The 15961-nt window shown below is 37.6% G+C and overlaps 1 protein-coding gene across 2 annotated transcripts in view; it reads left to right on the forward strand.

Moving 5' to 3' along the window:
- Nucleotides 1-10990, forward strand: part of CRELD2 (cysteine rich with EGF like domains 2) — a 14532-nt gene extending 3542 nt beyond the window's left edge. Inside the window, exons 4-11 of one of the 2 annotated variants that reach the window (XM_072860493.1) lie at nt 10-120; nt 2549-2640; nt 3688-3864; nt 5143-5241; nt 6902-6979; nt 7822-7917; nt 8764-8904; nt 10401-10990. In XM_072860493.1, the coding sequence (XP_072716594.1) occupies nt 10-120; nt 2549-2640; nt 3688-3864; nt 5143-5241; nt 6902-6979; nt 7822-7917; nt 8764-8904; nt 10401-10459 (853 nt within the window). In that variant the 3' untranslated portion in view covers nt 10460-10990. The remainder of the gene's footprint in view (nt 1-9; nt 121-2548; nt 2641-3687; nt 3865-5142; nt 5242-6901; nt 6980-7821; nt 7918-8763; nt 8905-10400) is intronic. The other variant, XM_072860502.1, reaches the window with a different exon arrangement.
- The last annotated feature ends 4971 nt before the right edge of the window (nt 10991-15961 follow it).

The following is a 15961-nucleotide window of genomic DNA, read 5'->3' on the forward strand; positions in this document are numbered from 1 at the left end:
TGTTTGTAGTGAAATTCGTCTTGTAGAGATCATAGAGAATTTGTGTGACAGTAGTAACTTTGAATGTAACAACATGGTAGAAGAACATGAAGAACATATAGAGAAATGGTGGTTCAAACTGTAAGTATCAAATTTTTTTGTGGAGATCTTTGTATGGATGAGTTATCTAAGAGGATGAACTACTAATGCTAAATCTTGTGCCTGAGCAATAGCAGTATGGGTAATTCTTAATTATCCTTCAAGAGTTACCATTGGCAACAGCTGGGTTCAGGCTGACTTTTAATAGCATGTGCTGCTGTGCCATGTTCTTTTTTATTTTCAATTCTGGAAGTGTTGCACCAAAACGTCTGGTCTGGCTTCTCATATACTGTCTACTCAGTTACCAGTGAAGTGTTGAGGCAAACTAACATTGTAAGACTTTGAGGTTTATTACTTTTTCTGTTTTCCTTTGTTGTGAAACTTCAAGGGACTCTTTGGTTCTTGTGTGTCTTTTGTTTGTTTGCTTTTTTTTCCCTGAAACATTATTTTGTTCTCCTGGCAATCAAAAAAAATAGTTGATACTAATAAACCTAGAAGTTGGATTTCTTGAGGTTGGTAGTGTAGCAGCTGACTTTTCTATCTATCTTCTAAGCTAGCCTGTGGTTTCTATTATAAGCTTTTCATACACCATTATAAAATATAGTTAGTGCAAGGATGGCATTGTAGCATTTAAATCTCTTAAGATCTTTTTTTAAATTCCAAATCATGTTTCTTCTAAGTATTTTTTTACTACTTTAGACTGTCAGCACTCCCAATCAGCTAGAATTCAACAGGGTGACCTGCAACAGGGTAACGTTGCATAACTGGATAAGAATTTTTGATAACCCACTTTGCTCTTAATGACCACTTTATTGCATTATCTTTTTACCTAACTGTACGGGATTGTGTATACATTAACGTGCCAATTGAAGGGAATAGAATAGCATAGCATAGAATAGACTATTTCAGTTGGAAGGGACCTACAATGATCATCTAGTCCCACTGCCTGACCAATTCAGGGCTGACCAAAAGTTAAAGCATGTTATTAAGGGCATTGTCCAAATGCCTCTTAAACACTGGCGGGCTTGGGGCTTCGACCACCTCTCTAGGAAGCCTGTTCCAGCGTTTGATCACCCTCTTGGTAAGTAAATGCTTCCTAACGTCCAGTCTAAACCTCCCCTGGTGCAGCTTTGAACCATTCCCACGTGTCCTATCACTGGATCCCAGGGAGAAGAGACCAGGCCCTCCCTCCCCACTTCCCCTCCTCGGGAAGCTGTAGAGAGCAATGAGGTTGCCCCTCAGCCTCCTTTTCTCCAAACTAGACAAACCCAAAGTTCTTAGCCGCCCCTCGTAAGACGTGCCTTCCAGAAAGGTGAGCTATGCAACCCAGAGTTTTAAATTTGTCTCACATTTGCAGAACTGAAAGAAACGGGTCTTAAACTAGAGAATTTGGTAAAGTAGACTTCCTAAAATAAACAAAACCATTCATAAAATACACTGGGTTTTGGAAAGTTTCTGTGTTTAATAAACGTTTTGAGTGCAATTGATTAACTTTGCCTTCTGTCCTTTAACCTGCGATATCCAAATGTCATTCAGTTTCTGTGGTAGTTTCCACAGACAGTTTCTTTGTCTGTGAATACCTTAGATCTTTTTTCACAAGTTGTTACATTACACGTGGTACTCAGTAAACTTACTTTTCAGGGCCTGAGCCTTGGAGTCAATATGGTCAGACGTAATACTTTAGAAAAAGAAGCTGTACATGCCTCAGGAGTTACTGAAGACTTCTATCAGGCTGCAGAATATCTAGCTTTTCCTTTACGAAAGTTTTTGAGACTTCAACATCAGCGTGATGCTGAGATTTGTGAATTATCATTCAGAACTGTAGCAGTCCTCATGCTTGCTTGAAAAAATACCTATCAATTTCATTGTTAATTGGGAGTATATGCTAGTGCTAGAGTGGCACATAACTAACTGTCTAATATTAAAAAAAATCCTTCTAAGATAATACTTGATTCATGCTAAAAAAGAGGAGAAATTCTAACAGGCATACTATTGTCAGGTTAGCAATAATTTGAGCAAATGTTAGTATCTGTCCTGGGTTATCTTCTACATAACTGAGATAAAGAGACAGCAGTTACCTTTAAGAGGAAGACATAAATAAGACCGTCTAAACTATATATAAACCTTCCCTAAAAATAAGGTGTTAAAAAAAAAAAAAGTGTGTGTGTGTATGTATCAAGATGAATTGATTTTATTGGTTGCTCTTATTTCACCTTTTTCATAAATATAATCTATAAAATTTGAGTAGAGTCTGTTAATAGTGTTGTAGCTGAAAAGGTAAATTCATCTCAAGTTGGAGGACTTCTAGAAATTGGTTCCTGAAATAAGATCATCTTCAGAACAGAAAAAATAGGTTTCTAATCTGTCACAAGCAATAGATTTCTCTACTGCGTTGTGCAGGCTCAGTTGTGTAAGTTGGCTTTTAAAGAATCTTTGTTCTTATTGATAAATTAATGTCTTTCATATACAGAAAGAAGAAGTATCCTGATTTGTTTAAGTGGTTTTGCATAGAAACAATAGAAGTTTGCTGCCCTGCTGGAACTTATGGACCAGATTGCCTTGGTAATTTATCTTTTGAAAAATACAGTAGCAGATATGTTCTTTTTACCTGTCTGTTTCAGTCTTTCATAACATACATAGACAAATACATGAAGTATGATGTTTTGCATGAGACACCAGCTGCTGTGTAGTATGTACCTGCCTGCTGCCTAATAGTTAGGTGGCTGCCTTGCGAGCATTCTGCCTGAAGAAAAGTCTTCCGGGCATGAAGTAATGTACAAACTGTCATGGGTACTTACATGTGCAGAACCTGTCTGATCTGATGCTCACATCCACACCTGACCCATGCTTAAAGGCTCTCTGTGACATCAAGTCTGTTGTTTAGGTGGCCTTTCAGAAGCTATGTAGACAACAGTCCTTGACCAGTTTCAAGAGCCAAAAGACTGTTGGGGATTAAATGAAGAAATTCACAACTGAGGATTAGTTAAAAAGACAATGGGAGAAATTGGATAAAAGGAGGTGGGAGACAATTGGATGAACATAAGGTCTTTGATGCAAAAGTGATAAAAGAGGTATTTCAGCCCCTGGAATGTCTGTAATTTATAAATCTCTAAAACCTTGCACCTTGTTAGAGATCAGCTTTGGCCTCTTACATTGTTAAAAATTAACTGCCAATTCCCAATATTGATCTGAATGATTGCTAGTAGGTTTTTCCAACTGCAGTATGAGCATTTTTAGAAATCCAGAATAAATAAAGATACCAACTTTAGCCAGGAAGCTAGGGAAATAGATAAAATTCTAAGCCATGGTCTTTACCCAAAATTAAATTTATAACTGAACTTTCCTGGGGATTGTTTTGAGTTCCTCTTATACTTGAATATATTACTGAGCATTCCTCGTTGCAAGCCTTTTGGTTGCTCTCAAGGGAAAAAAGATTTTGGAAATTATATCCTGGTTTAGTGTGACTGGTTTTTTGTTGGGTTTTGGGTTGGTTTTTTTTTTTTACGTTTTACTGTCTATGAAGAGGGAGGGACTTCAGGTGCTTGTGGCTGAGAATAGGAAGTTATTTTCTTTAACATCTGATTTAAAAGTATTTTTGATCCTTTTTAGCTTGTCATGGTGGATCAGAAAGACCTTGCCATGGAAATGGCCACTGTGATGGTGACGGTACCCGAGGTGGAGATGGCTCATGTAGCTGTAACAAGGAGTACACAGGAGATTTTTGTTTGGACTGTTCTGATGGTTACTTCAGTACCTTGAGAAATGAGACGCATTCTGTTTGTACAGGTAACGAAGTTTTTGACACATGCTTAGATCTTTGTCTTCCTTCTTCAGTTTTTGTAAAAAAACTAGAAACAATTTAAACTGACAAATGTAAAAACAAAAAATAGTTACAGCTCAGTCACTCAGTTTTAACCATAAATAACATGTCAGTCAGTTTGGAATTCTAAGGTTTTGGTAAGTAATCCTTCCAGGCTGCCCTTGATTTTTTTTTTTTTAATTTTTTTTTCCTGCTTTAAATTAGGAAGCAGAATTCATGTATGTCATGAGGGAGGTGGGAAGGAAGAGCAAGCTTTACCCCCGGCCCCCAAGTACTGTACGAAAATCTTGAGCAAATTTCAATTGCTGCATAGTGGACTACTTTGAAAGCTAGGTTTTCCTCATGTCTCAGATAAGCTTAACTGGAGTAAATGAGCATGGAAATGACTGTACTATACACTACATACAACTATACTGTACACGACATAGATTCCAGTTAAGTACATCTACGCTTAATTTTGAAACAAAGTCAGGTTGTAGGAATAAACCTTTTCAGTCGGTAGATTTTCTTCTGTTTTTACATTTTGAATGAGATTCAGCAGCAATTAAATATTGACCGTGGGGTCTAATAAGGTTGCTGTTCAACATGATCTATGTTATTTTTTATGTGGCTGTGTAGTAATTATTCTGTAAGAATTGCTTTATATTACAATATGTAACATGCATATGTTATATATTGCATGTTATATATGCATGTAATATATATAAAAATATATAATATGCATATACAACTGGATTTCTAATATGTTTCCCTGTGAAGTTCTTCAGACTAGTATCACTTCACACATTATCCTCATAGCTAGTTGCAAATGTTGTAGTCTGATAATTCGTTAGGTGGGAGTGCTGAGTCTAGTGTTTAAACTGTTGTCCCAACCCTGAGCAGCTGAGCAAAGTTTACCTTTTTGATCTCCTCTTCCCATATATTTTGAAAATTGGACCTGCTGCTTCTAGTCACTAGAATTTTATGGCACTGTGTAAGTGGTGCAGATGACTAATTGCCTGGGGTTTTTTGGTTTGGTTTTTTTTGTTTGTTTGTTTGGGGTTTTTCTGGTAGGATAGAGCTGCATTTTTGTAAATATCTCCATAAAGTCAAGATTTAATCTTGTGAATGGGAGGGTCAAGCTACTAAAATATGATAGCTTCCAGTGAATCCTAAATAAGGGTTTCATTGAGGAGAATTTGTGTGCCCAAACTTGTCTTGGAATCTCTCAACAAAGCTCAGATTGTAGTTTTCTCTGATCTCAGCCTGCCACGCTGCCTGTAAGACTTGTACTGGTTCAAGTAACAAGGACTGCCAAGACTGTAAAGAAGGCTGGATTAAAAATGAAGCAGCAGCTTGTGTGGGTGAGTAATGCTTGGTAGACTTCAAACAGGTTTTGTAGCAACGTTGGCTAGTGAGATTAGATGACATCACATTGAGTTTAATTGTATTTTATGGAAGTGTTTTGTCAGTTTAGGTTTCTATAGTTTGTAGTCTCTCTCTTCCTGACTTGTTTCACATTGCAGGAAAGCAGTATTTCCTCCCCACTGATCGCGTGGTGATTATAGTTGTCTTTATCAAACTGTTCACTGTGTATCTTTTTAGTTTAGCAGCAGATAGCAGCAGCGAGGTGTTCCTTTTAAGGCATGTTTTTTGTGTTTATTTGAATGCTGAACAGTGCCCTGCTCTTGATTTAAACTATTTTGTCAACTACTGGAAGATTCCTGCCAGCTTATCTACATATTTCGTAGTAATTGCACACTTGTCTTCACATTACTGTATGTTTATAAATGCTCAACCCTAATAGAGTTGAAACATTTCACTAAAAGCCAGGCATACTAACTTTTCCTGTTATTGGAGAGAAATACCAGGAGACATCAAGCTTGGTGCTTCCATTAATCTCTTGCCTATTTCTAGCTTAGCATTTCTCTTGGTTTATGAGGAGATACGTATAAAATGCTTGAGGAAAAACCCAAATACTAAAAATACTCCCAATGCAGGAATGCACTAGGGGGGAGAGTAACACATTCTGTTTAACTGGTTGAATTTGACCAGTTAAAGACCCTTAACATAATGTCTGGAAACAGTATCTTAGAAATTATGTGAACACTGCTTCTTTTTAAAAGTGCTAATGAGAACTAGGATTTGAATTACAGCTCCTGCAATACCTGCTTAGGCAACTGCTGAACGCTCCAAGAGAGTTTTTAAGATGCTCCAGTATTGTCTTCTGTACAGCTGTTTTTTTCCAAATAATCATTGCAACTGATCAAGTATAAATTCATTGAGTAATCAGTAGGAATGATGTCTGCAGCAACAGGATGAGGTAGACAGCAAGGGGACTGAAATAGCCTTTCTCTGTCCAAATTTTTTTAGTTGTGAGTACTGTTGTGCCCTTTCCTTGAAACCACAAGACTAGCATGTTTTAACTTCCCAGGTAGAACTGGTTTTCATCTTGACTGGTCCTGACCATAAATTGGCTTTCTCCAATTTGCCTTGTCTAGAAAACTAAGCCGTGTATGTGTGTGCATTTGTGTAATTTTTTTAATACTTTAAAAAGTTCCATAGCTTGGTAATGTAGGAGTAGAGAAATCAGCAGTATTCAGAAGAGTAGTCTGTCTGCTTATTTGTTATACCATTTGCACAAAAAGCATAAATGCATGCAAAACACTGACTTGAAAATGACAAGGATGGCAGGTATTTTGGAAGTTTTATTTAATTTGAGCTCTTGAATTTCTCATACATCTGTTACTGTCATCACAAAACATCTTCTGAGGATCAACTTTGTTTTGTTAATGTAAGTTTAAGCTGAACAAAGCAGTATATGTTACCACGTTACTTTTATGTCTAACATGTTGCATATCTGATCCTGAACTCATTGTACCAATTACTCTCAATGCAGTCGGTTTAAGTTATAGCTTATGTGGGCCAGTTCTTACAAGATCTCAAAGCATAGCATTCAAGTATTAAGCTGACTATTTAATCATGAATACTATTTTAGGTAACTTGCCCCTTTTTATCTTTCAGATTTAGATGAGTGTGCTGCTTCTCCTTGCAAAGATCACCAGTATTGTTTGAACACAGATGGATCTTTCTCATGCAAAGGTTTCTTTTTAATCTGCTGTTGTACTTTATCATCTAGAATCCTAATCTAATGCTAGAGGTAATGCTAGAAAGGGTGTGATACCAGGCATTTAGTACAATGTGGTCTGGTCTTGACTGGGCATGGGGAGGATGAGGCTTTAGACCTATTGTATGAGGAAAGCAAGAGATTTCTGGTTTATTTCTATTCTGCTCTTGTGAGACCCCACCTGGAGTACTGTGTTCACCTGTGGGGCCCCCAGCCTAAGAAAGGACCTGCTCAAGTGGAGCTGCTCGAGTGGGACCTGCTGGACCTGCTGGAGTGCATGGACCTGCTCAAGTGGGTCCAGAGGAGGACCACAAAGATGATCAGGGGGCTGGAGCACCTCCCCTATGAGGACAGGCTGAGAGAGCTGGGGTTGTTTAGCCTAGAGAAGAGAAGGTTCCGGGGAGACCTTATAGCAACCTTCCAGTACTTAAAGGGGGCCTACAGGAGAGATGGGGAGGGACCCTTTATCAGGGAGTGTAGTGATAGGACGAGGGATAACGGGTAGATATAGATTAGATATTAGGAAGAAATTCTTTACTGTGAGGGTGGTGAGACACTGGAACAGGTTGCCCAGAGAAGTTATGGATGCCCCATCCCTGGAAGTGTTCAAAGCCAGGTTGGACTGGGCTTTGAGCAACCTCATCTAGTAGAAGGTGCCCCTGCCCATGGCAGGGGGGTTGGAACGAGATGATCTTTAAGATCCCTTCCAACCCAAACCATTCTATGATTTCTTGTGTGGGTAAGCTGACTGACTTTAAGGGTGGTACTTTAAACCTCAGATACATTAATTTTTATGCTTAAAATATTTTGTCTTTAGCATGTGATGCCAGCTGCATAGGTTGCACAGGGGAAGGTCCTGACAAGTGTAAGACCTGCGCATCTGGATACATGGAGGAAGATAAAAAGTGTACAGGTTGGTGGATTTAGCAGTACATGGTAGAACACCAGTTAGCTCACTCTTGGTTAGCCATGCTGAGGGGCTGTTAAGTACGTTCACGTTTGTCTACTTCAGTTTTCAAGCCTATCAAAAGGAACCCAGTCATTCTGGTATTAGCAGCAAAGACTTCCTTTAACTTCCTTTATATTATCGAGCTAACATGCATGACAAGGCTTAAAGATGAAACACTCCTACAAACGGAACAAAGTATTTTATAGCGGGTTCAGGAAACAAATACATGAGTCTCTTGTCAGTTACCTACCACTTCATTAGAAGTGTGCACCTGTATTCATTTTGTAACAGAAAGGCAGGAACGCAATGTGGATTCTGTTGCCTTTCTGTTAATCCATTAATGTCCAAGTTCAAATTATATTAATTCATAGTGAATTATAACATGTGAAGTGATAGTAAAAAGAGTGAAATTAAGAGTTTCTCTGTGGGGAAGAGCAGAAGGTACTGTTAACTATGGTGATGTAGTATTTACAGGCTCACTTCCCTTTAGTTGTACTTTGGCATCAATAGAAAATGACTGTGGGAAATCTTCAGTAGGTTAAGACAAGTGCCGTTGCTTAATTCATTTCCCCACATAGGGGCCTGCAAAACATAAAAAAACCCAGTACTATCTGAATAAACTTGAAACACAGTCTAAATCACGAAGAACCATAACAGATTATTTTAACAGAAGTTAAATCTGTTGCAGCAGCATTCTGCTTCTCAGTCTTTTTTATATTTGAATAGAATTTTGTTTATATGACTGAGCACAAGTAAGTTTTATAATAAATTAACAGCAGTGGACTCTTTCTTTCCCTATCCTATCTCTAGATATAGATGAATGTAACCTTCCTGAAAAGGTCTGCGTGAAAGAGAATCAAGACTGTGTTAATACTTCAGGTAGTTACAAGTGTGTATGTTCAGAAGGATTTGAAGATAAGGATGGAACATGTGTTCAAACTGTAAAAACAGGCAAGTGGCTCTTCAATGACAGATTTTTTAAAAACATGCTCTATCAACAACTTGGAGGTGTATTTCTGTCCAAGGGACTAGTCGCTTGTAAACTCTTCTGTATAGTTTCTCATCTTCCTACAGCTGTGGTCTGTGTCAAGTAGTCTGTGGGGTAGGCCACATTCTGGCATGCATGTTTTCTTGCTTAAAGACAGTGGATTTTTTTAAATGTTCTGTTCTTGTGTTAGTATTTTTTTGCTTAACTCCAGGTTGTGCGAACTAGCAAATTACTGCTATCATAAAAAGGAGGTCTTCCTCCTCCCCACTTTTTTTCCTTTATCATTAATTATAATGACTTAAGGGTTTATCTGATTGCATGCAAGCTGCTTCAACTCACTGAAATGTCAGAAAATTAAGCAGAATTCTTTTTGCTGGATGAGCGAGCTGAATTTGTTTATTTTGTGATCACAAAAGTGCCAGAGCTGGTGTGAAGGTGAATGTGGAGAAGACATCCATCTTTCAGTAGTAGGGAACTGTTTAGCTTGACTTAAACTGTACCTTCAGTCAAGAAATTAAAGTGTAATTTGCTCTAGGATGTATGACACATTATGGACAGAGTTATGTTCATTAGTGTTTCATTACTCTGCCTAGGCTTTTTTTACAATTCAAAAGTGAAAGACAGGATTATTTTGCAATACAAGTTGTAGAAGAATAGATGAGAGACACTCAATTTCGTACCTTTATTTTCTTTCTACTACTTAGCTTGCTTGTTGGTTTTCTTTTTTTGTCCCCCACCTGCCCCTGACTGCTTTTTCATCTTGTACTAATAAGTTTTAAAGATCTATGTAGTATTGCTACTCAAGGCCATTGAGTTCAGACCTTATACACTCAGTACTCACTGTTATTAGTCCTTTAAAATCAGTTATGCACTTTTCCTGTGCAGATACTCAGGATATCAGTTACTATGTTTTTTAATGTGGCCTGACATTTTATGAGAATAAAAGCAAAATGAAATGTTGACAAATTGGCTTAGCTTTGTTCTTAGATTAATGCTTCTACCAATATAATAAAATTGCTTTGCTTTTTTTAAAGGCTGTTTTAACATCTGAACTGAGCAGTTTGCACTATAGAAAATCATTCTGAGTAATACTTGCTTTTTGTTTTCAAATACCAGAATTTCTTCTGACAGGTCATGTGGAAAGGAGAAAGTTCACTATGAAGAGCTGAAAACAAAAGCTTAGAATAGAAATAGCTGTGCTGCTTTTTTCTTCCACTAACAATATCATACCAGTTTATTTGAAATGTTTTGTTTGGATCTAGGAAAAAAAAAATTGATTTTTTCCTAATGCTTCAGTTAGGAGGGTGGTGCAAGTAGCTCTTCTATGTGGCTTTATTGCTTCTCTGGTCTTGATAAATATGTTGATTTGGGTTTCTCTTTAAAGAATGCCTAATGTCAAAAACTATATGGTATAATTAATAATACATTTGTATTCTAATTCTGATACTTAATTTCACAGGAGAGGAAGTAGAGAGTGAAACAACTGAGCCTTCACCTACTGGACATGATGACTTATGATCTGCATTCAGAACCAAAAGACTTTCCTATCTAAAGTTTTAAATTATTGGACTAAGCCTCTGCTAGCTGACATACTGTGGAAATGGTATTAAATATGCAGGTTGCCATTAAGATTTTTTTTTTTTTAAAATGGTGATAAATTGCTCTTTAAGCTGCACTTCTTTATTCTTAAATGCCACTTTTTATATAATTCTTCAAGAACAACACTCTAGATGGGTTAGTATAAAATTTGAATTAACATAACATTGTACCCAGCAATTGTAAACAGTTTGCAGGTTTCTCATTCTAGTGCCTACTGAAAACTATCATCATTTGGAAGGACTTAGTTGCACTTCGTAATTCAAGAAAAATTTAGACTTAAGTTTGGTGTTTCTTGACATGAGAAATATTTCTGTAACTGAAATACAGCTTTTAGAAATTGTCAAAGGGAATCTCTTTGGGGGGGGAAGCACTGTTCCCTTAAACAAAATAGAATGCCTAATACTGCATTCAATAAAATTTTATTTTGTTGGAATACGCCTTAAAAATTTTTAAGATGTTAATACCTTGCTGTGTTGTCATGTCTATTTTTCATTTAGGCAGTGGAAAAAAAAAAAAAACAAAACCCCAAACAAAACAGAAATGAGCAAACAACCCCCACAAAACCAAAACTCCAGAACCTTGTAAGCACTGTATTTCAGTTCAGCACTGAATTCCAGTGCTCAGTTGTGCTGGAAGGTATGGGGGGGGGAACAAACCCAACAAAACCCCCACACACACACTTTCCTCTAAAGGAAGAATTATGTCAAACAACTTTTCACAGGTAGGTAGACAAGTCTTTCTTCTAGATACTTGCATTAAGTATGTAAACTAGTTTATACAGTGATGAAAAGTACGTTTGGCTAACACCTGCACTCAGTGGCTCACAGTTGTTATAGAAGTACTCTCTAGAATTGATGAATACGTGACTTTCATTACAGTCTACTGCTGCAGGTAATAGCTTCCTGTCTTTTCCAGAGCAGGTGTACTATAATCAATTTATCTTCTTGTCTCTTGTGCCATTTCAGAGGGAAGGCTAATAAGCATAGCATAGACATAACTTCCTACGTGTTGTCCCTAAGCTTAAAGGCAAGTATAAGAGCTAAAATTGGTATATTCTGCAGGACCATCACAGCTGTAAATAAGCTAAGGACCATCCAGGTACAGTATTTAAGGCTCTGATGGAAGTGAGTAAAATTTGGGATACATTGTGGTGGTGGATACAGGGAGCATAAAGAGAGATTACAGAATACAGCTAAAAAGAGCATAGCTTAGGCCGGGCTATGAAGAAGTTATAAACAGTACCCTGAGGTAAGTGGAAATAAAGGGTATGAATAGGATTGACCTGTTGAGCAGTGAAGGCCAAATACCTTCTGTATACTTCTGAAGACTTCTTTGTTCAGACTAAGTCACAGTTCAGTTTGTGAACAGTGCATGTAGGATTTGTATGTGCAATAGATATTTATGTGAATATTGTACAGAAAAGGATTCTGGATTCTTATGTTAAAAGCTGTCTAAGCTGATCTTGTGTGCAGTAGTTTAAATACCCAACGGTATTAAAGTATCTGTAATGGTTTTCTTTAAGTTATTTTCCTTCAGCTCTTATATCTAGATGTTTCTTAATTTGCCAGTCTGAGAATGAAAACTTTAGTGCTTTCTCAGCTGTAATTACCAGAGATGGGCCTGTATGCCACATATCTTTCAAGTTGTAGGGTAGGTGTTGTATTAAATAAGTGCTAAATTAAAAGGAGGAAAAAGTAGGCAGTTTGGGGAACACAGGAAATAGAACTCAAGGATCTTTAGGGTTTTTTAGTACAGGTGTAGCCAGTTATGGTAGTATTAGGCCTTAAAGATCTTACAGGAGTGTAGCTTGTCTTTGTTGCTCAGTCATTGACACTTAACTACCAGGTGTTCCAGATGATCGTCCGAATGGTCCTTGTTAATAGTAATGTGAAATGTCAGTTCTGTTTAGAAACTACCATCAACTCTTACTCAACGGAATTGTCTCTCCAGTACAAACTCTGCTATTAATGTTTTAAGCTTAAAATAATGCTTCCTCGTATGAAGAAGAACTTGCTATTCTAAGTTCCCTTCAAGTTACTTAGGACTCTGGGGGGATACCTGATGAGATTATTAACTACATTGTGATTGTGGAAGCATTTGCTTTCCATTTCTTCCGCCCCCGCCCCCCCCCCGCCCAGCTCTGTACAAAAAGCCCTAACTGAATTGGTCCTAGTTAAGCTCAACTCTGGGATGAAGTAATGAAAAATAAAAACTTCAAGAATTTGTATTTTCTCTGGTGATAGAGAAGAGAAACTTCCTAGCCTGACCTGCAAAAGTAATGAGAGTACTCTGATATAACCAAACCGTTGTTCAGTTCTGGAGAATAATGTTTTCAGCTTTCTGTTACCACAGTAGAACCATTAGAGTGTTGTTCCCTAGGAAACATATGAATGTGGTACCTGAGTATTAAGATCCACTAATATTTTTTTACTCAATTCTCCCACTCCCCCACCTCCCAATTATTGGCACCTATTGCTCTGCATTAAATTATTGTGGATAAACTTGATAAGTCAGGGGTCCAGAAAGGTGAATTCAAATATTTAGAGCTTTCTCTGAAGGACTATTGACTGTGTTGTGTACTTGATAAATATTTATCACTAGGCTACAGCATCATGCCCTCTCAATGCTGAGTTTCTAAAGAGTTAGTCCTCTTGTTTTATTCTGCATCCTCATTTTATTACTTCAGACTGTAATTACTGCTCTGTTTTAGAGGTTGGAACTAAAAATTATTTTGACTGATATTCCCCCCCCCCCCCCCCATCTGCCTTGAATAGAGTGGGGATCGGGCTCTTAGTTGTCTTGAGTTTTGCCTCTCATAATCAGAATGAAGGGGGTGGGGGAGCAGGATTTAAACTGATCAGCAGAAACTGGCAATGAAGGCCAAGTGCTTTGTGTTAACCAAACCAGTACAGGGTATGAATGCTTTCTACTGTATGTGTTAACAGCTTCGTGCTAAAAAAAGGGAGCTGTTCCCATTAAATTTTTCATTACATTGTAAGGAATCTGGTTATGTAGTACAAGACTTTGTACTTACAGTTGCCTGGAATTACAGGTCTCATGTCAAACTATATTAATATGTTGTTAAGTACTTCAGAAGTGATCTGAGCTATCCAACAAACAAGATTTGTTCCTTAGCAAAGTGTTGGTTAGGTACTTCTGTTATAAATACCAAGGTGAACCTTGAACTTCTAGATTCACGCCTATTATTTTGTAAACTTCATACTGTGTGGTATCAAACTAAAAATGGCATCCCTTTTGGTAGTTTGTTTTGTTACTTCTTTGGGGTTTCTTGACCTAAGACTAAGCACTTTTTGCAGTGGGAAATACACTGTTCAGTACCATCTAGGCACTTTAAAGGACAAGTTCTCTAGTATGTTATAGGTGGATTCTGCAGAAGGTCCAGGAACAAGAAGACCTACAGACCTGCATGTTTCAATTAAAGCTCTAAACAAGGCCAGGAAAGGAGTCTCAAGTATGCAGCATGTATACCACAATCCTCCTGCAGTGTCTAAACTTAGGAGTCAAAGTATGTGCTGAAATGTTTTCATCTGGGCATTGGGACATAATATTGAATTTATTCTTTGGTGTGAATTCTCAGCGTGTCTATCATAGACACTGAGTTCTCTGCAAAGTATAATACCATCCATTCATAAATAGGGTAAAAGAACTCTGTTTTGCAGAATAACTTGATTATTTAGGTAATTCAGGAAGTCGGAGATCACCTGAAAAGGTTCAAATCACTATCTTCTTTCTCAGGAGAGATGCCAAAACCCATAGGTTATAGACAAGATCAGGACATAGGTCACTGTAAAATATATGGGATATATTGTACAAACACAACACAATTTTTCCTTTTATGGTTGACAAGAACTGATCATGCATTGTCCTAGTATGTATGGGAGAGGTACTCTTCAGTCAGGCAGTTGTCATTGTTAGCTTTTGAACTGACATTTGCAAGTTGAAAAAGCACCAAGAGTTGTGAAAACCACCAAATCACATTTTGAGTGTTAAGCTCTCAGTGTATACAGCACTAGGTGCATATGTTAAGACAATTCTCCCTGACAAACAGGGTGTACCCTGCCCTTCATGTTATTTTCAGACCATTCTTAATACAGCACAAGGTTAGGCATACAAATAATTCAAGCTTGCCTTAACAAGTGACTAATTGAAAAGAATGCATGGGGAGAAAAAAAAAAAAGCTTTAAAAAGTCCTCAAGCAGTCCTGGATCATATATAGCAATAATATAAAAGACAGTTCTCGATAATGGTCTTAGCTGACCTCCTGATACCCCTCCTTTTCCTTCCCTTCGTCTATGAGTCTGCCATGGGTTATTTTCTGAGATTATATTTTATCTGTTCTGAAAGGAAACTTCTGAGGTTATTCAAAGCCTCACTTTCTGTGCTTTTTTTTCACTGTCTGTGCTTTTTTTTTTTTTTTCCCTTTTTCTTCCTTGGATCAAAATGGAATTTTCCTCATCTTTTTCAGCAGCTTCACACCATGTCTAACTTTCTGGTTTCAGTTCCAGTGTTAGTCCAAATACGACCTGTGGATAGAGCTCAAATATGTTTGCAAGAATTGTGTTTTTTCTCAGACTTCTCTTAGAATTAGATTTTAATGGATGCTAACGTAGTAGTCTTTTCTCTTGCACTAGTGTATTAGATTTTCTTTCTTACTTGAAAGTACCTTTGAAATTGTATTTCTGTTGCATTAGACCTCCTTTCTGTAGCCTTTTTGTCTTGATTTTAACTTTTTTAAGTTATTCAAGTTAATATTTCCCCTTACAGGACTGGAATGTTAAAACTTAATTTCTAGTCTACTGATTGTTCTTTGTGGCACACATGGCTACATGTAACTTTACATGTTGAGATAACGGGCATGTCCTTATTACCCTGTCTTTGTTGAATTTCTTGGGCGCGAAGGGGAGAGTTGCTGTTAGTCCTATTGAATCTAAACCTCTTAATCCAAGATTCTGGAAGGTAGAGGAATCTCCTGGGATAATCTCTTGGGAGGTAAGACCTAGACCTGGATTTATTTTTCATTCTTTCTGAGAGTGCTCTAACCCCTAGGTTAACTAACAACTAGATGGGCAAGGCTACATATCTGGCCGCACATCAAAAGAGAAGAGCAAGCTCATACAAGTTCGTGTGTTCTCTTAGGTGGGGGGTGGGGGTTGGGGTTTTGGTTTGGTTTGGTTTCTAGAAAATGAGTATCTGTTATCAGTAGACACAACTTGCTGATCCTGATTCATACACTTATGTTCTGTAGAAGGAATGAAAAGTCAGACTCATGTCCTGGGTGGGGTAGGTTTGAGGGGTGTTTTTGGCTAGGAGTACATATCTAGTTTGTTTAACTTTGGCTATCTAGAATGTAGATGTCAAAGTCTGGCTGAGTTGTTTGATAGTTGCCCTTAGAACAGATTA

This window comes from Ciconia boyciana, chromosome 1, assembly GCF_034638445.1.
Source record: "Ciconia boyciana chromosome 1, ASM3463844v1, whole genome shotgun sequence".
Taxonomy (NCBI): Eukaryota; Metazoa; Chordata; class Aves; order Ciconiiformes; family Ciconiidae; genus Ciconia; species Ciconia boyciana.